The sequence below is a fragment of the Trichosurus vulpecula genome, chromosome 7 (genome assembly GCF_011100635.1).
Source record: "Trichosurus vulpecula isolate mTriVul1 chromosome 7, mTriVul1.pri, whole genome shotgun sequence".
Lineage (NCBI taxonomy): Eukaryota > Metazoa > Chordata > Mammalia > Diprotodontia > Phalangeridae > Trichosurus > Trichosurus vulpecula.
The window spans coordinates 11,722,555-11,743,812 of record NC_050579.1 but is presented as its reverse complement, the minus strand read 5'-3'; the positions used below and the strand labels follow the sequence as shown (position 1 = coordinate 11,743,812).

Genomic DNA, 21,258 nt, shown 5'->3' with positions numbered 1-21,258 from the left:
TCCCCCACCCCAAAATTCCCACTTAATTTCTTATGCTGACCCTTGCAATACTGAAACCTTGATGGGGAAAGTCTCGCTGCAAACGGGATAACTATATGCTCATCTGCCCCCAGGGCTCTCACCTTCCTGCTAGAATTGGACCTGAAAAGCCAGTGGTGCGATCCATGTGGCTCTCTCCTTCCCAGAACTGGGCTCCTGTGCACCTCTGCAAGACCGTCCCAGCCTCCCACCCACCTGGGGTCTCCTTTTACAGTCATCTCCCTCTTTAGACCAGGAGCACCTTGAGAGCAAGGTACATTTAGCTGACCTTTCTTTTGTCTTCCCTGCAAGGCCCCATTCTGTTGCCAGGCTGGATCCGAAGTCTGGTTGTCCTGGCCACAGCCATCTTCCAGTGCAGACATCTGTTACATCTGTACCTGGGGGCTTCCCAGCCCCTCTATGTGGATTTCTCCAACTGCCCAAGGATCAGTTACAGGTACATACACATACAACACAGAACCCATCACAGGTTAACACAAAATTACAATAAATCTTTTTATTTGAAATTCCCAAAATTTAAGGCACTCACAAGCATGAAGATATTAGCCTGTGGCTATAGGCTGGTCTTGGTATAGAAATAGGATAGAAATATAGCAGATACACTTTAAAAATCTGGGCTCCTCTAGGTAAGAAAGGATTAAATGTGTGCCAGTAATCATAGGGATACTTGACAGGCCTTCGAAGGTCGGTTCTTCTTGCCACGTGTGGCCCAGCACTAACATGGCACCAGGCAGTCAGCTTTTGCCATCGCTCCTCCGGAAGCCCCTTCCCCACTCCGGGCCCCACACTAAACGGATCTGTGGACTAGGACACATTGAGCTCCTTGCTCAGGCTGCTGAGTATTTTAGGGAAGAAAGATTCAAGCCAAAGACAGTTTCTTGATGGCCAAGATTTTCAGTGTCAGAAGGTTAATTCACAGTAAGGCCATTACATACATCATTAAAAAAGTGTTTTTAAAAAGAGTGCAAGAATAACTTCCAACTCTGCTGAGCCTAAAAGTAGCTTTGGGTTACACTGTATACTAACTTTGGGGGGAAGCCTCCTCTGCCTTCTCCACAGCAGAAGGGGAGCACAACAATGGAAGCCTCCTCCACCGTGACCTTCCTGCGCCCAGTCTGGCCTCCGTGGGCTGCCAGAACGGACCTAGTCAGGAACAGGCCCGGCACACTCCTCCTCAGACCATGGGCCACGTTCCCCGAAATACTGGCCGACTCTGCCACACTGATAGATGTGAGCATTTGGGAATGCTGCTTATCTGCCTGTCACAGGTCTTTGTTCCCCTCCTAGAGACCCTGGTCAGCACTGCTCCCCAGGCAGGAGCCTGGGGCCTGGGCCCACACCCCACAGCTGAGCTCATGCCTCTGGAGAGGGCGCTGTGAGGGAGCAGGTGCTGTTCTCAGAGTCAACTGCATTTGTTAAAAACAGGAGACTTAAAAAAACAAAACAAAACCCCAAACCCTTGTAATTCTGGTTCACTTTTCCAAAGACATCTTTCCACCGTACTTCAGAAGAGCAGACAAACCCAAGCTCACAGATGGTGGCTTCTTTTGGAGGTGAACTAAAGACAGCTTCCCAGAGCGCTCTCAATAACAGTGCACGTTTCAATGGGGGTCTGGTCAGGAAGGATTAAATGGAACTTCAACCAAAATCAAGGTCTCTGAAATAAAAAACAATGCTCAAGACAGAGCAGAGGAAGACTTGGGAGGGGCAAGACAGGCTAGCAGAGAGCAGCAGTGTCGCCCCAGCCCCAGCCCTCCTGCAGGTGTGGCTAAGCCAAGAGGACAAAGGGAGAGGACGGCTTCCAGCCTCTGTCCTCAGGAGCACTGACTGGGATCCAAGAAGCATCCATCGGGCCAAGGAGAAGAGCTTCTCTTGCTGGAATGTTTCACTGGCTACAACAATTCATCAGGGATTAGAGAGGGTCTCATTTGAACACAAGGCTCTTTACTGAAAGCATCAGATTAATGGAAGATGTGGATGTGATTTCTGAGCAGCCACGCCCCCTTGGAGGAGCTTCGGCCGCCAGCGGCCAGCAGGGAGCTCCACGGAGGGCTAGTTCTCAAATCTGGCGTAAGGGTTCTGTTCTTTAAACAGCCCTGAAAAGAAGAGATTGAAATGACAACCCAGTCACCAAATGGGAGAACTGCAAGGAAATGAACTCACCTCTACAAGATTCTTTGAGACTGAGGATTCCCTCTGGCCACAAGCCAAATGGATTAGGAAGGAATGAAGGCAATGTCCACATAACTCTCATTTCCCAGAAAGTTTAACACCAAAATATGACCACCCACAACTGTACACAAGATGGAGGAAAATGAATGAGCTGATGAATAAAGGAGACAAGAATCTCAAAAAGTTTAGTCACTAATCACTATTGATAAGAGAAATGAAAATTAAAACAACTCTGAGGTACCACCTCACACCCATCAGATCGGCTAACATGACAAAACAGGAAAATGATAAATGTTGGAGAGTTGTGAACTGATCCAGCCATTCTGGAGAGCAATTTGGAACTATGCCCAAGGGCTATCAAACTGTGCATGCCCTTTGACCCAGCAACACCACTACTAGGGCTATACCCCAAAGTGATCATAAAAATGGGAAAAGGACCCACGTGTACGAAAATATTTACAGCAGCTCTTTTTGTGGTGGCCAAGAATTGGAAATTGAGGGGATGTCCATCCATTGCGGAATGGCTGCACAAGCTGTGGTATATGAATGTAACAGAATACTACTGTGCGATAGGAAATGGTGAGCAAGTGGACTTCAGAAAAACCTGGAAAGACTTATATGAACTGATGCTGAGAGAAGTGAGCAGAACCAGGAGAACACTGCATACAGTAACAGCCACGTTGTGCAATGACTGACTTTGATAGACTTAGCTATTCTTAGCAATGCAAGGATCTAAGACAACTCCAAGAGACTCATGATGGAAAATGCTGCCCACATCCAGAGAAAGCACTACGTAGCCTGAATGCAGAGCAAAGGAGACGATTTGCTCTCTCTTTTTTTGCTGTTGTGGCTTCTTCTTTCTTGTGGTTCCTCCCATTGGTTCTAATTCTTTTTTATAACATGACTAATGTGAAAATTAAAAAAGATCTAGCCCGTAAAAAAAAAAAAAGAACCCAAGTCAGGTTCTCAGAGGGGCCCACAAACTCTGAATGTCATACTATTGTGAAGAGAAGGAAGAAGTTTGGAGCGGTCCCTGTGGTGCACGTGGCAGAGTGTCAATGGGAAATGGGTGTTCTTGAAGCTACCAGTTACAATGAGCTCCAGTGAATAAACCGAATTGTTTTGTCCCGACATTTGTGCTCCAAGGTAAGACTCAGGTTATTTCTTGTCACTTGGTTGTTCCACAGAAATATGGAAATGTGATGGGGCAGGTACCTTTCATCTCTTACACCAAACCTTGTCAGAAATCATCTTGGACATGTAGGGTTTTTTCTTTTTTCTGATTTCTGTTCATAAAAACTTGAATTTTTAAAAAGAAGTTTAATTAATTAATTTAATTAATTAAAAAAGTTTAATCACTTTGACCATGGAGCGAGCAGCACTTGTGAGATATCCACACCACCCTTCTGGGGCATGAGCTGACAACTGAGAATCTCCAGGTGGTACCTCGACAAAAAGGAGGGGAAGGGGGAGGAGAGGAGGAGCAGGGCTGGAGAAGCCAAGGGGAAGAGGGACAGGGACGTCCTGTCACACAGCAGGAAACGGAAGGGGCATGTCTGAGAGCTGCCCAAGGGCAGATGGACCGGGCACTGGGAACTTCATCCCACCTGATTCAGATCTAGAGCTGCCCAGACTGGATCCAGATGGGGAGACCCTCCTAAGCCCACATGGGACCTGGATAGGTGACATTCCCCAGCCCACACAGGGCCCAGGTGGGGAGCTGTTCCGAGCCCAGATGAGGCCAGTGGGGAGCTGTTCCCAAGCCCAGATGGGGCCAGTGGGGAGCCGTTCCCAAGCCCAGATGCCATCCAGTTGGTGACATTCCCCAGCTCACGTGGGGCCCAGGTAGGCAGATGTTCCTAACCCCAGATAGGGCCAGTGGGGAGACCTTGTGGAGCCCAGATGGTGCCTAGCTGGTGACATTTCCCAGCCTAGACAGGGCCCAGGTGGGGAGATGTTCTGGAGCCCAGATGGGACCCAAATAGGTGACATTCCTCAGCCCTGATAGGGCCCAGGCAGGGAGACAGAAACCTTCCTAATCCCAGACAGGACCAGTGGGGAGACGTTCCTGAGCCCAGACAGGGCCAGTGGGGAGACATTCCTGAGCCCAGACAGGGCCAGCCAGGGAGAAGTTCCTGAGCCCAGACAGGCCCAGGAGAGGAGACCTTCCCAAGCCCAGACAGGGCCCATATAGGTAACATTGCTGAGCCCAGATGGGGCCCAGGCAGGGAGACAGAAATGTTCCTGAGCCCAGATGGGGCCAGTGGAGAGACATTCCCTAGCCCAGATGGGGCCCATATAGGTGCTATTCCCCAGCCCACACGGGGCCCAGGTGGGGAGACATGTTTCTGAGCTCAGACAGGGCAAGTGGAGAGATCTTCCCAAGCCCAGATGGTGCCTAGTTGGGTAACATTCCCCAGCCCAGTCAGGACCAGTGGGGAGTCATTCCTAAGCCCAGACGGGGCCAGTGGGGAGATGTTCCAGAGCTCACATGGGGCACAGTTGGGTGACATACCCCATCTCAGAGAGGGCCAAGGAAGGGAGACAGAGAGGTTTCTAAGCCCAGATGGGGCCCGTGGAGAGAAATTCCTGAGCCCAGATGAGGACAGCCAGGGAGACCTTCCCGAGCCCAGACAGGGCCAGTGGGGAGATGTTCCCAAGCCCAGATGAGGCCCACATAGGTGACATTGCTCAGCCCAGATGGGGCCCAGGTGGGGAGACAGAAACATTCCTGAGCCCAGATGGCGCCAGTGGGGAGACATTCCCCAGCCCAGATGAGGCCCAGGTGGGAGGTGTTCCTGAGCCCAGACAGGGCAATGTTCTTGAGCCCAGAAAGGGCCAGTGGGGAGACGTCCCTAAGCCCAGATGGGGCCCATATAGGTGACATTCCCCAGCCCACATGGGGTCTAGGCGGGGAAACAGAGATGTTTCTGAGCCCAGATGGCACCTAGTTGGGTGACATTCCTCAGCCCAGACAGGACCAGTGTGGGAGACATTCCTGAGCCCAGACGGGGCCAGTGGGGAGATGTTCCAGAGCCCAGACGGGGAATAGTTGGGTGATGTTCCTGAGCCCAGAAGAGGCCCAGCTGAGTGATATTCCTAAGCCCAGATGGGACCTTGCTGGGTGACACTCCTGAGTCCAGACAGGGCCAGTAGGTGACATTCCCCAGTCCAGATGGAGCTCAAACAGGGAGATGTTCCCCAGCCCCAGGAGCACTCCACAAAGGGCTCACCAGTTAGTCACAGGGAACCATCCAAGATGTGTATGAATAAGTGGACAACAGATAAACTTAAAGTGGGTCTCACCGTATTTTTTTCTGATTTCTTCATGCCTGGACTTCATCTCTGCTCTCCTGCAAAAGGAAGGAAATCCAGGGTTGCACAAACCTGCCCAAGCTAGGGCAGTGGACCCCCTCCCTCAAGGCCTTCCATCTCCCTTGGCCCAAGTAGGCCAGCCGGCCACGGTGGACACCTGCCCACCTGCTCGCCACCCAGCACCCCTTAAAAAGAGGCCTACATTTCACCAAGAGGCTCAAGACTTCAGTTTCTGAATGTCTGGTGAACAGGGAAGAGAGAGTGATCAGAGCTATGAGCGAGCAAGTGGTGCCAGGACAGTCTGGCCATCAGGACTGCTGGGGATCTCGCTGTCCCATCTGACTGACAGGGCTCTTGGCCTGCAGACGCTAGGTCAGGCCAGCCTCGGGGCTGGCATCTCTCTCACAAAGTGTCCCAAGCCTGGCTGAAGATTCCTCCAGTAGCTGTCCAAAGCCTCCAAGAAAGAAGGCTTGGCCAACACCTCCCTTTGGGGGCCTCTAGCTACTCCCAGGCTGGACGCCAGCTCCATGTACCTATGCTCTGGCTTTCCTTCAAGTCTCACCTCCTACAACATCCCCGCACCCCTCCTGGCCTCACGCCCCTCGCCCTGTGGCCTCCTCTCAGCTAGGGCCTCAGGCTCCAGGACAAAGGACAGACCCTTACAATTACTGGAGGCTAAAGAGAAGTGAATTATTTTGATCCAGCACAAATCTTGGCACAGAGGCCAAGGTCAGAATGAGAGCTATCCGTGGTACTGTGTGGAAGCCCAACCCTGCGGGACCCTGGCCCTGCATCAGAGACCCCTTACCTTTCCTCTTGCCGCACTTTCCTCTCTTCTCTCTCTCTAGCAGCACGCTCTTCCTCCTTGTCTGACCTGCCAAAACCAAGAGACGGATGGTCACTGGTTAGGGGCCACAGCCTGGCCCCAGCCCTAGGGGAGCTAGCCAAAAGGCTCTTTGCCCCTAGTGTCCCCCAACACTTGCCTGTGGTTCCTCCTTTTCCTACAGCAGCAGCAGCAGCAGACAGTGATGCCCAGGAGGAGGGCACCTCCCACTACTGACATGGCGATGATCAGGGCTTCGAAGTTCACTGTGGAAACAAAGATGGGAAAAGTGAAACTGGCCTCAAGGTGGTATGCCCATGACCTACTGGGAGACACTGGACCTCCTCGCCACCCAAGGCCTATCCCAAGGTCTCCCCAACCCACTGCAGCTCAGACTGCACCTTTCCTCCCCTGCCCTCTGCAGAAGCCCACCAGATCCCAGAAATATAAATGAGGAAGATTGGGGGGTGTGGCCCTGGCTGACTGCAGCATCAAATCTGACAGTCTTTTCCCAGTCTTCATCCTTGTTGAGCCCTCTGCTGCTAGAGACACTCTCCCCGCCACTGGTCCTTCTCAGTCTCCTTTGCCAAAACATTGGGACACCACGCCCCTGACCTATGGGGGTGCCTGGGCCTGTGCCCTCTACACTGTCACCTGGTAACCAGGCAAGCTTCCCTGGGCTTAAGCATCCTTGCCACGCAGAGGACCCCAGCCCTCTTCTCTCTAGACATTTCTAGCTAGATGTCACACAGACAGCCCAAATGTAACATGTTGGAAACTAAACTCACTATCTTTTCCCTGAAACCTACCCTTCTTTTGGATGTCCCTTTTCATTGAAGGTCACTGGCCTTTATTCCCCAAGCACTATCTAGATAATCCCCACAAGGTCCTCTCTCCTTATGTGGTCACCTGCTATTGACCTCAAGTCTTCCAATTCATCTCTCCTCTCTCCAAGCATCTGCCAAGCACAGGGGCTGCTCAGGCCATGCCCCTGCTGTGCAGACCTACAGCAGCTCCATCTGGTTTCCAGGATAAAAGACAAAGCTCTGTGGTATTTAAAGCTCCCCCCATGTTCCCACCTATCCCTTGAGGAGGATTTCAGAGCAGTTACTTGGGTATTCACGTGCAAGGCTATCAGCCCGGAGTGGGAGAGAGAGATCCTAGGGGTTCTAGGGAGGGGCACAAGGGACACAAAGATTCACTGCCTGGCTCCCTCAGGCTACCCCCTTGTCTGGCAACTCTGTAAACTATGGAAGGGAACTCTTCCTGGACACCCCATGAGGGAAACATGATTTCCTCTTAAATAAATGAATTTGGCAAAACCCCTTTTTGTGTCTGCCCACCAGAATCAATCTGTTGTGTACGGGAGTGTCTACAGAAGGCTGAACAGCATCTCCTTCACTTACCCACAAAGAAGCTTTTTGTTTGAAGGTGGGGCCACGCAAATTAGTCTGACCAGAATTAGGCCCTTCTGGGTGTCTCCAATCTACACTATTTTGTGTGAGGCGGCGGGGAACAGTGGAAAGAACACTGAATTTGGGGGCAAAGGACCAGTGTTCAAAGCCGGGGTCTGTGACCAACTCCCCCGAACCTCGGTATTCTATCTGCAAAATGTGGGTGACTATTTATAGAATCAGAGACTGAGGGGGTGATGGGGCTTAGCTAAGGTAAGGCATCTCTGCCACTGCTACTCTACAGTGTGGGGGAGTGGAAAGGAAAGCCAGTAATACTGCTAACAGCAGCTGGCGCTCACTATGTGCCAGGCACCAGACCAAGATTCCCTCATTTGATCCTCACAACAACCTGCAGAGATAGGTGCTACTATCACCCTTATTCTACAGTCGAGGAAACTTAAGACAGAAAGAAGTGATCCGCCCAGGATCACACAGCTAGGAAGTTATCTGAGGCTGGGTTTGAACTCAGGTCTTCCTGCCTCCAGGTTAGGGCTCTGTGCATGGTGGTGCCCCCGGCTGTTAATATGCCAATTCTCTTAAAAAAATAAGTGTGGAGTTTATTGTTTTACGATTTTTATGTTTCATTTTGTTAAAGGCTACTAATTTTACAATAACATTCTTTTAAAATTTCACTTAACTCACTGGAGCCTGCCTTGCCCTGACCATCTGGCCTCCTAGACTTATCCTTTACAGATACGTTTCACTCAATAATAACCATTACTGAAAAATTAGGCTTTTTTGGCAAATGAAAGTAAATCATTTAAAAATGCCCAGTTTCTAAATGATGTGTTTTGCAAATCTAGGCCTTCTCTGTATCTGTCTAAAGTGTGGTGAGTCCCATCTGGGTACAGATTGTTCACTTTTGATGTTAATTGATGAAGTAACAGCTTCTGATGAGGCCCAGGTCCACCTATTTGGGCACAGAACTAGAAGGCAGGGACAGGAAAGGTGTGGGGCCTTTCCGCTGTGTCTGCACCATTGTCCTAATGCCACCTGCTCTCCAGATGGAAGTCCTGAGCACTCAGGTGCTATAGGCAGCAGTGGCTCAGGACCAAGGACAATGGTCAAGTGGCAACGACTGCAGAAATCTAGGCCCGAGGTTAAATAAGCCACCTGGGGCTTCTCTTTGTTCTGCTCTGACTTACATGTCCTACTGCCAATGACCCCACATTCAGCCATGGGACTCCCTCATTCCCACAGGACTGAGGTCACAGCCTGCATGGCCTTGGGCCAATTTCCTTCCTGGCCTGTTTCCTCTGTCAAAAGGAAAGGACTGGACCAGACGGCAGCAGCTCAGGATCTCAGTCCCTATCAGGACAAACTTTGGCTGCCAGCTTCTTTTTCCCCTATGTCCTCACCTCCTTGAGAATCCCTCAGGAGGCAGGTGTCTGGCTGGAGACTCCAAAGCCAGGGCTTTCCTTGGCCTCTCTGACTCTGAGGGCCTCCACAACAACCTCTGAGAGCCCCTCCTGGAAAGCTCACTTCTCCAGTCAGGTCCGTCAGAGGAGCCTGGAGCTGGGCAGGCTGCTTAAAGGAGGTGCAATCAGGGTATCTCTATGGAGGACTGCCTGGAACCTAGGGGTAGGCAGAGAAGGAGGCTAGCTCGCTCAGTCAGGCAGCCTAGGAAACATTCAAAGCACCCGTGTGCACACACACACATACACGTGCACATACACAGCTAGTTACAGGCAGGTTTGTTTCTAAGATATAGAAACCAGTCTCCTTCAGGGCCCAGACTAGATCAAAAAGCCATTTCCCCTAAAAAACATGCCCTCAGCTGCAGCACTAGCTCTGTCACCGTAGCAGGGGCTCAGCCTGGAGTTCAGTTTTGTGCCTGGGGTAGGCTTTGCTGTGATGCCCAGACTTTTTGGCCAAGGTCCTACCTGCCCCCAGGCCTTTGGTTCATGGTCTGGACCACAGGGCTGCTCATGTGGTTCTGGTGGATGGAGGGAGAAGGAAGATACAGCAGAGACGGGAGCCAAGTCACTCAAAGGAGAACTCCATCGAAGGCCTTGCCCTAGCCTCTTGTGGTGGCCAGATCTGAGCAAAAGGGCATTGGGACGAGGGATGAAGCAACCACTAGGACCTGTTCTCTTCTCTCCCTCTGAAAGCAGAACTGATTCTCCTAAGATGGCCCAGAAATGTAAATGTGGAAGATTAGGGGGTGTGGCCCTGGCCGACTGCAGATCCCTCCTTATCACAGAAGCCCCCAAGTGCTTGGGTTTATGCCCCGGGTAGGTGTCAGCACTGCTGAGAATCCCTCTTCCCTGTCCCAACAAGTCAGACTCATGCACGAGTGTGTGTGTCCTCCTGTTTTCAGATCCACAGCCTAGTGGCGACCATGCTCCGCACAGGCCTCATCGACCTGGGGAGACTGAAAACTCTGTCCCCACTTATCTGATTTCTCTGAATCCGGAAGACTGGGCCCAGTCAGAAGAGGGCCTCAGAAAAGAGGCCAAATCACTCTTTTTATATTCTGCATTTACAGACACAAAGTTCATCAGCACTGTACATCAATTTCGTGACAGCATGCTTGCCCGGGTTCTAGAAAATGGACCATGCTCTTGTGCCTTCCCAGTCACTAATGGAGTGAAACAAGGCGGAGTGCCTGCTCCTACGCTTTTAAGCACGATGTTTTCAGCCATGCTGTCAAATGTTTTCAATGAGGATGAACACGGCCTCAAGGTCAGCTACTGCACTGATGGTAAATTCTTCAACTTGAAAAGGCCACAAGCCAAGACCAAAGTGGAGGAAGTGTTGGTGCATGATTTTTTGTTTGCAGATGACTGTGCACTCAATGCAGCCTCTGAAGCTGAGATGCAACAAAGTACGGATCACTTCTCTGCTGCTTGTGCTAATTTTGCCCTAACAGTTAACACCAGGAAAACACAGGTGCTCCATCAGCCTGCACCACACCACCCACAGGTGGAACCATCAGTTACAGCAAATGGAGAAGTTCTGAATCCTGTGGATAAGTTCATGTACCTTGGCAGTGTACTTTCCAGGGATGGACACATTGATAATGAGGTTGATGCAGGCATCACCAGAGCTGGCTCAGTGTTTGGGAGGCTCCGAAGGAAAGTGTGGGAGGGAAGAGGTTTTAGACCGACTACCAAACTGAAGGTCTACAGAGCCATGGTGCTGACCTCACTGCTGTATGCCTGTGAAACCTGGACAGTCTACCAGTGCCACGCCAGGGAACTGAATGGCTTCCATCTGAAGTGTCTTAGGGAGATTCTGAAGATCCCCTGGCAGGATAAGGTACCAGACATGGAGGTCATTTCTCGAGCTGAACTGCCAAGCATTCAAACTCTGCTTCAGAGAGCACGACTTCGATGGGCTGGCCACGCTGTTCAAATGCAAAAAGCATGCTTGCCAAAAAGACTATTTTATGCAGAACTCACACAGGGCAAGCATTCACTTGGTGGTCAGAGGAAGCGATACAAGGACACTCTCAAGGTCTTTCTTAACTTTGGAATTGATTATGTGACATGGGAGACAGTGGCACAGGACCCCTCAGCATGGAGTGCCACATCAGAGAAGGTGCTGTGCTCTATGAGCAAAGCAAAACTGAAACAGCTCAAAGGAAAGGCAGGATGGGCAAGCTTGGAGTATCCACCCCAAATGTTCACACGCACTGTTTGTGCCCGACCCGAGCTCGTGCTGGCCTGATCAGCCACAGGTGGACACAATGAATATCGGCTCCAGCACGGTGATGTCATTTTGGTCCTCTTCGAGAATGAAGGACAACAACCAGCAAAGTTCAAGCAACGTGTACAAAGTCTCGTTAAACTCTGACACAGGTAACTCACTTGAAGACTAAAATGAACATGGAAAGAACACATCCCCAAAGACTGTCTGCTCTGGAAGTGAAGAACGAAGAGAAAAATTCGATTCACTAAGTGACCCGGGAAGATGACGGGCCCCTCAAGTGAGAGCTTGGAGGAACCGAGGGACCGGCGACTCCACCCTTGGCCCTTGATCTACAAACGAGGAAACTGAGACCCAGCCAGGTAACTGGAGCTGACTGAGGCCAGAGGGGCTGGGCCTGATCCCTAGCTCATCAGCAGGTATGGTTTTTAAAACTTCATGGGCTAAATAAATCTTCTGCTCTCCAATCTGCTTAGGGGTCCAAATGCACTATCTGGAACCATGGCTGCCCCTGAAATACTCTTGGGTCAGTAATAGTTTGTCCCCATACAGTTGTCCCGGCTGCTTCACGAATACCCACTGAGCCCTAGCCTTCCCCAGGTGAGAGCTGCCCCTCAGGGTAGAGGCACCCTCTGGGAAGGCGCCATCACAGGAACCACCCAGGAAAGTCAGTATTTTCATCTGTTTGGTTCATATACTTCCCAGCCTGCCCAATTAGCTGGCAAGGACTACAAGGTCCACAGGGCTGGGCCTCAAGATCTGATTCCGGTCAATACTGAATTCACCCATTGATTCTATCACTCATTCAACAAGCACAGACTGAGACCTTCTTGTATACACTGCACTGTTTTAGACACGATGGAATGACAGGCACAAAGGTCAAAGGTAACAGCACCGTTCCCCACTTTGAAGCGCTTCTGGGAAGTCAAGGCATGGGGACAGGGGCCAAAACAAGGGCAGGTACAAACGGCATGAGGTCAAGGCCCAACTTTCACCAGAAAACTCTTCAAAAATGGTTTCTTGGACAAGAGGAAGCCTGGAGGGATGGAAACAAGCAGGAGGGCTCAGGGTGGTGTCTCTGTCAGGCAGGAGAAGCTCAGTGCCAGAGAAAGGTGAGCAATGCACACCCCTAGGTTTGGGGGGGGGGGGCTCTGCACATGCAATTCAGAGCTGGTGCTGGGCAGGTTGGTAGCAGTGCAGGGACAGAGCTGGGTGAGAGGAGAAGGTGTGAGGGCTCTGGGGATAAAGGGGAGACTGAGAGGCTAACAGCAATGACCCAGACAGTCATGGAAAAGGGGAAGAGGATGGTTGGCTCTGAAAGGACAACTTTTTAAAAAGTTGATGTTTCTTGCCTTTGTTTCTGAAGTCACTCAGGCCAGGCCTACTGGCCAAGGGAATGCAATCTCCCCCCATGAAAAACCATCCAGTCTCCAGGAGAGGAAGGCTGGCTGCTCATTACTCCCTTTGGAGCTTGGGATGACTCCTGGGAGGGAGGGGGCAGCACAGAGCTGGCCTCCTCGGAGGTGGGCTCCAGCCAGGCTTCACCAGCCTCCCTTGACCATCTCATAAAGCACCTACTAAGTGCCAGGCACTGGATCCTCACAACCACCTTGGGAGATGAGTGCTATGATAATCCCCATTTTTAAACTGAGGCAGACAAGGTAGGTTAAGTGACTTGCCCAGGATTATGCAGCCAGTGTCTGAAGCTGGATTTATGCTCAGGTTGTCCAGATGCCAGCGCTTTACCCACTGTACCAAGGAGAAGCCTCTACCAACTACTACCAGCCATCCTTGCTGCCTTTCCTTCTACCCTCTTGCCCTCAGTCCCAATGACTACCACCACTGCTCTATGACAGACACTCCAGAGATCCTGAACACAGCCACAACGGTAAGGGGAGGCAGGCTGCTTTTTCCCGAACTGAGCAGAGCACCTAGGAGAAGCTGTGGGGAGGCAACAGCCAATGTGAAATGAAGAGGAGGGGGCCTGGGCCAGGCCCACTCTGCTGAGGACTCTAGGGATTCTCAGGAGAGCAGGGGCCCAGCTCCGCTCACTCCCTAGACAAGGATGAAGCCGACTCAGCTGAGGCACACACTGGATGGGCCAGTCTCCAAGGGATGCCCCATGCAAGGTAGGCTAGTTTTTCCTTAAAAGATCTGGAAGCCGTGACAGAGACTGGTTAGCTCAGGCTGTGGACGTCACTTCTTCACAGTCCAAGGAGCTCCGGGCACCTCTCTGAGGTCCGGCTGAGGACCATGACGGATGCCCGAGGCAGGGGAACCTTCCTCAGCTGAATCTGCTCTGATACCCTTTCAGCTCACGTTTCATGTGCCGTTTCAGCTCACATCTGATGGTCTGTTTTAAGTGTCTCCCGGGGGATGAGCCTGACCCCAGCCTAGCAGGCCTCCCAGCCTAGTCCAACCAGAGGATGACTTGAGTGGGCACTGACAGCATGATGCAGGTGAGTTGCATGCAGGGTTAGGAACAGCTGAAGGCAGGAAGCAGGGCCTTTCACCACAACAGACAGCGGGAGGCAGTCAGGGGAGCAGAGGGAAGAAGTGTTCCTATCATGCTCAGGGGACGCCAAGGCTAGCACAGGGCCCACATCTCCCCTCAGGTCAGCTGTCAACCATTCGGTTCCACCTCTTCTACTAAAATGACTGCTCTTGGGAGAGGAAACAGAGGCAAAATAAGAGATCCTTGTCGGCCTGTCTGCTCTGACCAGGGCACCTCTGATCCTGTTTCTTTCCCAGGGAGACAGAGGGCATGGTATCCAGGGCCCACCTCATGCTGGCCCTCTGGACTTGGCTCTGCCGCGTGGCCCGCTTCTGTATTCCTTCTCCAGGAATGGTCCTTCACCTCCTTCCATCTTCCAATGCTTCACAGCTAGGCACTCCTGCAGGCCCGCATCAGCCCCACCCCAGGCCCCTCCCAGGACTCTCTGAGTTGTAATAAATGTGGATTCGGGGGCTCTGACTAGGGAATCAAGGAAGAAACTGCCAGTGGCCCCAGGCCTAGGGGCAGCCAGCCTGGCACCACACAATGGGCAGCCAGGCCTGGCCTCAGGCATTTGTGCAGTGCTCTGTTCAGACTGCTCATCTCCAGGGGCACCCTCTTCCACCTCCACACTGTTCTTCCTTGGCTTGGGGGTTTTCCACACAGGTTACTCTGTATTTTCCCTTTCCTTCCTCTGTTTGAACTTGTCCTTCCTGCCACAATTCCAAATTCATGTGACCCTGGGGCCAATGATTCGCCAGCCTCAACCTGACTCAGTGGCCAGGAAGCAGCTCGGGCAGCTTTTCTCTGTGGGCCAGAGGCAGCCCCTTCCATTGTCCCCTCTTTCAGGAAAGGAAAAGAAGGCAGAGCTGCTACTTTTTGGCATGAGAGCCAGTTGGTAAATCCCTCACGAGTGTCTGGTGGGTGCTACAGTATGGCTGCCCCCACCCTGTGGCTATCTTCCTGATGGCTTCCTGTGGGGTCTGGGGCCTTATGCAGGGTGGGGGTAGGGGGAAGCCCTGTGTGAAATGTACCTGCTCTTCCTCTCTGGATCTCTCCTGGGAGCAGCGTGTCTCATGAGAATGAAAGCTCCTGGGGGCAGGGGCTGCCTCTGAAAAAGCAGACAGCTCTCACCCTGGCATTGCTCTGGGCACCTAGATGAAAGCCTTGACCCTCATCTTCTCTGTGCGCCCAGGGACACCAGATTCAGGACGTGAACCTCTGTGGCTCCGACTGTGAGACAACCACAAGTGGATGTCGTCCCCTGCACAAACAGGCCCCTGGCACCCATCCTGAACAAACCCTCACTCGATCCTTCCATCCTGGTAACTCTGGCCCTACAACTTCTTCTGCTTTTTGTGGCAAAATCCCTCAAAAAGCCCATCTACACCAGCTGCCTCCACACTCTCTCCTCTCACACTCTTAACCCCTTATAGTCTGGCTCCTGACCCCATCACACTGCCCTCTCCACAGTGGACAAGGCCAGCGGCTTTTTCTCAGTCCTCATTCTCCTTGACCAGTCTACAGCCTTGGACACTGGGGCTCACTCCTCCTGGATTTTCTCCAGGTTTTCAGGACCACCCCCCTCCTGGTTCTCGTCCCTCTCTGACCGCTCCTATGCTGGGTCCTCCTCCCGATCATACCCTCTATCCACAGGTGTCCCTCAGGTTCAGCCCCTTCTCCCTCCACACTGCTTTTCCTGGGGATCGCCTCAGCTCTCATGGCTTTAATGACCGTCTCTATTCAGATGCCTCTCAGATCGACCTTTCCTGCCCCAAACTCTCTGCTGACGGGAATCTTGCCTCTCCAGCCACCTTTCAGACATCTCGAACTGGACGTCCAGCAGATTTCTTAAAATTGGTGTGTCCAAAATGGAACTGGACAACACCCCCCTCCCAGTCCCTCAGGCTCCCAACCTAGGAGCCATCCTGGACTTCTCACATTCTCTCTCGCCCCCCAGAACCAACATGATGCCAGGGTCTGTTGACGTCACCTCTGCAGCAGGCCCCCATCACCTCCTGCCTGGACTAAGGCAATGGCTGCTGGGGTGGGGGGGGAGTGTCTGCCTCCCCTGGGGTCTCTCGCCACTCCAGCACTAAATGATTTTCCTAAAGCCCAAGTCCAACCCCACTCAATAAAGCTCTGATGGGTTTTCAAAGCCCCTCACCGTTGGTCCCCTCCTCCCTTTCCAGTCTCCTTAAACCTCCCTGCCCACCATGTACTCTTGGATCCAGTGCCCCAAACTTCCTAGCTCTGCTCTGTGAACAAGACCCTCCATATCTCATCTCTGGCCATCACCCAGGCCTGGTGTGCTCTCTCTATGCTCTGACCACTGAGCTCCCTGGCTTCCTTCAAGTCCCAGTTAAAAGGACCCCTCCTGCAGGAAGCCTTCCCCACCTCCTCCCAATTCCAGGGCCTTCCCTCTGGTCATCATTCCCTCTTTATCCTGTCTAGAGCTGTGTTTGCTTGTTGTCTCCCCATTAGATTGTGAGCTCCCCAAGGGCAGAGACTGTCTTCTGCCTCTTTTTGTCTCCCCGGCCCAGGGCCTGGCACATAGTAGGCGCTTAATAAATGTTACTGACTGACCTCAGGCCCCCAAGGTGTAGAGCATTCTTCTATGGAAAGTCTCAACCCCAGTCTGCCCACACTTCTTAGCGCCCCATGAAGGGACTCAGCGCTGGCTGCATTTGGAGTCAGAAGACCTGGATCCGACCCAAGGGAAGCTGCTTCTCCTCTCAGCCTTAGCTTCCTCACCCATTAAATGGAGACAGACTGTGGGAGCACGGCCAGGGCAGGTGCACCAAGTGCAGTGGCAATGGGAGGACTTACCCCAGCACACGCCCCAGCGGGCAGAACTCAGCGGGCACAGCGAGCTGGGTGGCAGGATTTTCCTGATGGGATAGTCCAGACAGGCATTGTTGGTATAGCACCAAAAGCACTGGAACCAAGAGACAGAGCGTCACTCCTCCGTCCCGGGCCCCGCCCTGTCGCCTCCCCACCTAGCCCCCTCACTTTGTCTCCACATCTTGGCCCCCATGGAGGCTTCCCTGCTCCTCAAAGTCTGGCCCCCTTCTCATTACCTAAGCCACCCCCTGGGCAACCTCGGGTTCACCCAGGGTCCCCACAGAGACAGGGCAGCCCAGGCCTACAATGCTGCCCACCCTCCCTCCCTCATCACTCAGCCCCCCACCTCCACCCCGGTACATCCCAGGGGAGCAGGGGGCTGTCTGGGCCTCATCTTATGGGCCCTTAATGCTTAATAAATGTCGATGGATTCCACTGGGGAGGGAGTGCACAGGTAAAAGAGACAGAGAAGAGGAGAACGGAGGCAGGAAAGACCACGGCAGGGACTACTGAGTCTGGCTCACCCACCAAGGCAGGAGGAGGAGGGGGAGGTGGCCAGCCCTGCTCAGGCAGCCCCTCCACTCCTGTTTCTCCTCCTGAAATCGAGCCCAAGTCTGCACCTACTGCCCTTCCCCAATCACTCCCCAGCCCCCATCTCACTGGGCGGGGGGAGGAGGCAGAGAATGGGTAAAGGGGAAGAGGGGGGTCAAGAGAAGAGAGCAGTGCCCCAAGTTTTCTCAGCCACTGGGGTGAGTGGGAGAGAATCAAATCAGAAGTCAAGCATTATATTAGAGATCAGAGAACCAGGGCCTAGACACAATCCTAAGGCTTCTTCCAGGCAAGCAGGAAGACCCAGGACTTGGAGGAGGCCTGGGGGTGGGGGAGAATGGTCAGTGATGTCTCAGAGCAGAGGCTGAACACTGGGGCTGGCGGCCTCTGCTCCTGACTAACCCCAGGCAGTGGGTGGCAGAGCAAATGCCCACCCATCCAGAGGAGGGAAGGAATCACTGCCTCTGGCAGGAAATAGTGGCAGAAGTTTCTTCTCAAAGCAGACCAATTAATTAGTGGGAAACCTGAATCACCACAGTAACAACAGAGGCCCCAGCTGGCTTGAAGGGCCTGGGGGGGCATCTGTTTGGGGCACACAGAAAGAGGGATCCCACGGGCTGACTTTAAAATCATTTCCTCAATGCCCTTCCCCGAATCTCAAAGAGGCTCTGGGCTGATGCTGGGGAGAGGTCTGTGGTGTTTTGGCACCTCTGGAGACGAGCATGGTTGGGATGGATGCTCCACGACTGGCACAGACATCTGGCCTGGGTCTGGGTGCAAGGCTGCCCCGAGGGCCTGGGAGAGCCTGGGGGCTTGTGACTGCCCCAGTCATTCCAGAACGATCAGACCGAGCTATGCTTTCCTCACCCTGCCAGGGCCAGACGGGCCTCAGTCACTCCAGTGGGCTCCTCTGAGGTCTATGTTTGGTCCCATCACCTCGATGGAAATTTTTTCAAAGAGGAAGCCAGGTGGTGCAAGGGACAGAGGTGGCCTCGGGGCCAGGAGACTTGCCTTTGACCCTGCCCAGTTTGGGGAGCCTGGGGAAGGTCCCTGCCAGACCCGGAGCTTTAAAAGCAGAGAGTTCCTTGGGACTGCTCCCTAGGAGAGCCCAAACCCAGACAAAACAAACCTTTCCTAAGGAAAAAACCCAACAGTGACCAACTGATTGGCCATCCATCCATCCACCAACCACCAAGCGTCTCAAAGGCCTGCTGGACGCTAGGTCCTGTGCTGGACCCTGGAGGAACCAAACACAAGTTACTCACAGTCTAGCCGGAGAGTGAGAGAGACACACACACAGGGAAGTTTGAGGAGAAAGGCCCCAACAGCTGACCAAGGGGAGATCAGCCTGTGCAAAGGGGCAGGAGACATGAGGTGGGAGCTGGCAGATCAGGATGAGAGATGTCACGATGAGGTCTGGCCCAGGATAGAGAGGAGGGGTGGTGGTGGTGTCAGGAGCGTGCTGAGGCCCCCCTCCCTCAGTCAGTGGGGCCCTGGGGACATACCCTTAGGCTTAAGACTCACCGAGACGTTCTTCAGGCACTCAGTGCAGGATTGGTTAGTGTTCTCAGAGCAAGCTAGGGGAAAACAACCACAACCGTCCATCAACCAGAAAGAACCAGAGTACTTCACGACCTGCATTTTAATCAACACTAGCTCCCCTCACCAAGGACCTGCACGCACACACGCACCCTCATAGAACCCTAGATTCAAGGTCCTTTGTCTTACAGCTGGGGAAGCTGAGGCCCCAAGAGGAGCAGCGCTTTGTCCAGGCCTGCTTCCCAACCTGGACTCCGGAGGAGGAGCCAAAGCAACGAGCATTTCAGGGCTTTATTTTTCTCAATGAACAAAGTTGCTGCCCCACCATGGGGAAAAAAAATGAAAAACAAAGGTCCCGTAACAAATATATAAAATCAAATAAAACCCTAGTCCCTCTGGCCCGATCCTGACTCAAAGCCTCGGCCAGGAGGGGTCTCAGCCTCTGACTCCAGCCTAGACAGCTCCTGGGCCCTTCCCAGCCCTTCCACAAGACAGCCTGGACACCCTTTCTCTCCCAGCCCGGCCGAGGACGCCCGGACCTGACGCTGCCCCAGCCTCCTGGGGTCCTGTGATCCCGAGCTTCTAACTAACCCCCCTGCGTCCCCCAGAGCCCCCAAACTTTTCCAGTATGTGAAGCCCATGAAGAGAGGCAGGGGGAGGGGAAAGCCCAGAGCTGGATTCAAATCTCACCCCAGGAGACTTCCTGGCTCTGGTTGCTCCCCTCCTCCTTGACCGAGCACATTCACTCCCCACTGGACACCAATCTTCCCCTTCCCTCCCTCTAAGGCCCAGGACGCCGTAGTGGAGCGGAAGCTCCCAGAGGGCAGGGCCTGGCTTCACTGACTAGAAAGGGCCTGGTGAGGGCTCAGAGCCCGCTTCAGCCCCAAGGAGGTAGCCCGACTAAGCCGGTGGGGGAACAGCCCCGGAGCGGGAGGAGGTGCCCCCCGAAGGGCCAGGGACTGAGGGCGGGGACACCCCCAAGCACAGGCAGGTGGGGGGGGCGAGGACACCCCCAAAGTGGAAGAATGATGGGGGGGAGAGGCGACGCAAAATCCAGGGGAAGCCCAAGAGCAGGCCAGCTTTCAAGCTGCGGAGCTGGCGAGGTGGGCCCGACCCCGCCCGCCCCACTTCGCGCAGGCGCAGGGTGCCCCGGAAGAGCCTAAGTTCCTCCACCCTTCCTCTCCTGCGCAGGCGCAGTGGGCTCGCCTCTGCCCCTCTCTCTCCCTCCCTCCCTCCTCCCCACCCCAACCCGAGAGCCTCCTTACCAGAGGCCGCGCTCTGGGCCGACACGGCTGGCCCGGACGGAGGCAGGAGCAGCGGCAGCAGCAGCAGCAGCGGCCCGAGCAGCGCGGCCCGAGCCGGGGCCCGGAGCTCCATGAGCAGGGGCTCCGCGGCCTTCGCCGCTCACAGACGCGGACGGAGATGAGACCACAGACTGACGCGAAGCCTCCTCGCCCCTGGATAAGCCAGTCCCAGCTCCCTACTGAGCAGGCGCGGGGCGGGGCCGTGGGCGGGGCCTACTCGGGCGTCACCGCGCAGGCGCCAAACCCTCCAGCAGGTCCCTGGGGTGGGAGGGAGAACGGCAACGGGGCTTACTGGGCCTGACCCTGAGCCCTTTGTGCGGAGGGGCAGACTGAGGCGGGGAACCGTCGTCACGCGGGAGCTGGCCGGGGAGCCATCTGGCCGCGGGGGGGCCCTCATGCAGCCTCCTCCCTCTTAGCCAGGGACCCAGCGGAGCCCCGCCCCACCTCCAGGCGGGACCCCTCCCCCCCAGTCTCAGACAGCCTGCACCTGCTGCTTGAATACCTCCGGGGACAGGGGGCTCAGGGCTCTGCCGTGCCTCCTGCGGCCTGTTCATAGGCCCCGAACTAGCGGGGATCTTTGGGGTTCAGGGAGGGGACCTCCCCCAGGCCAACATCCAGGTGGTTGTGGGCACAAGGCCTCAGTATCCTTGTTTGTAAAACGAGGAGCAGTTCAGGCTCCTGCCCTCGGTGTCCTCTGCTCAGAGGTACCCCCCCCTCCTCAGGAACTTGGGGGGCCCCCTCATCAGAAGCCCTATGACTTAGCTAGGTCACAGAGGCGGCTGAAGGACTGACTCCTGCCCTCCCACTCTGCAAACCTCAGCCTCCCCGGCTTCAGTTATTTGGATTCTGCATCATTGAGGTTTCCCCTATCCTGATCCTCTGAGCCGACACCACGGGGCCTCTGACATAGCTGAACACCATGTTTTCCCCTTGTGCTTACTGAACCATTTTCTTAAATGTCCTCTATGATAAGCCTCTGGAACAATAATCTCAGTTTTCACCAGGAAGGGTGGAGATAAGCATGAAAAAGATAAGATTTCTTAAGATTTGGGGTGGTGGAGATAAGATTTAGGT

General features: G+C 53.8%; 1 protein-coding gene across 1 annotated transcript; it reads right to left on the bottom strand.

Moving 5' to 3' along the window:
* Positions 1–509: 509 nt before the first annotated feature.
* LOC118857356 (PTTG1 interacting protein) lies at positions 510–20,365 on the bottom strand. The gene is made up of 7 exons (XM_036768041.1): positions 20,146–20,365; positions 18,866–18,918; positions 16,778–16,886; positions 6,510–6,615; positions 6,335–6,400; positions 5,518–5,564; positions 510–2,135 (listed from the first exon to the last, which is right to left on the bottom strand). Exons 1-7 carry the CDS (start codon positions 20,255–20,257, stop codon positions 2,092–2,094), a joined length of 537 nt encoding a protein of 178 aa, XP_036623936.1. The 5' UTR covers positions 20,258–20,365; the 3' UTR covers positions 510–2,091.
* Between the last annotated feature and the right edge of the window lie 893 nt (positions 20,366–21,258).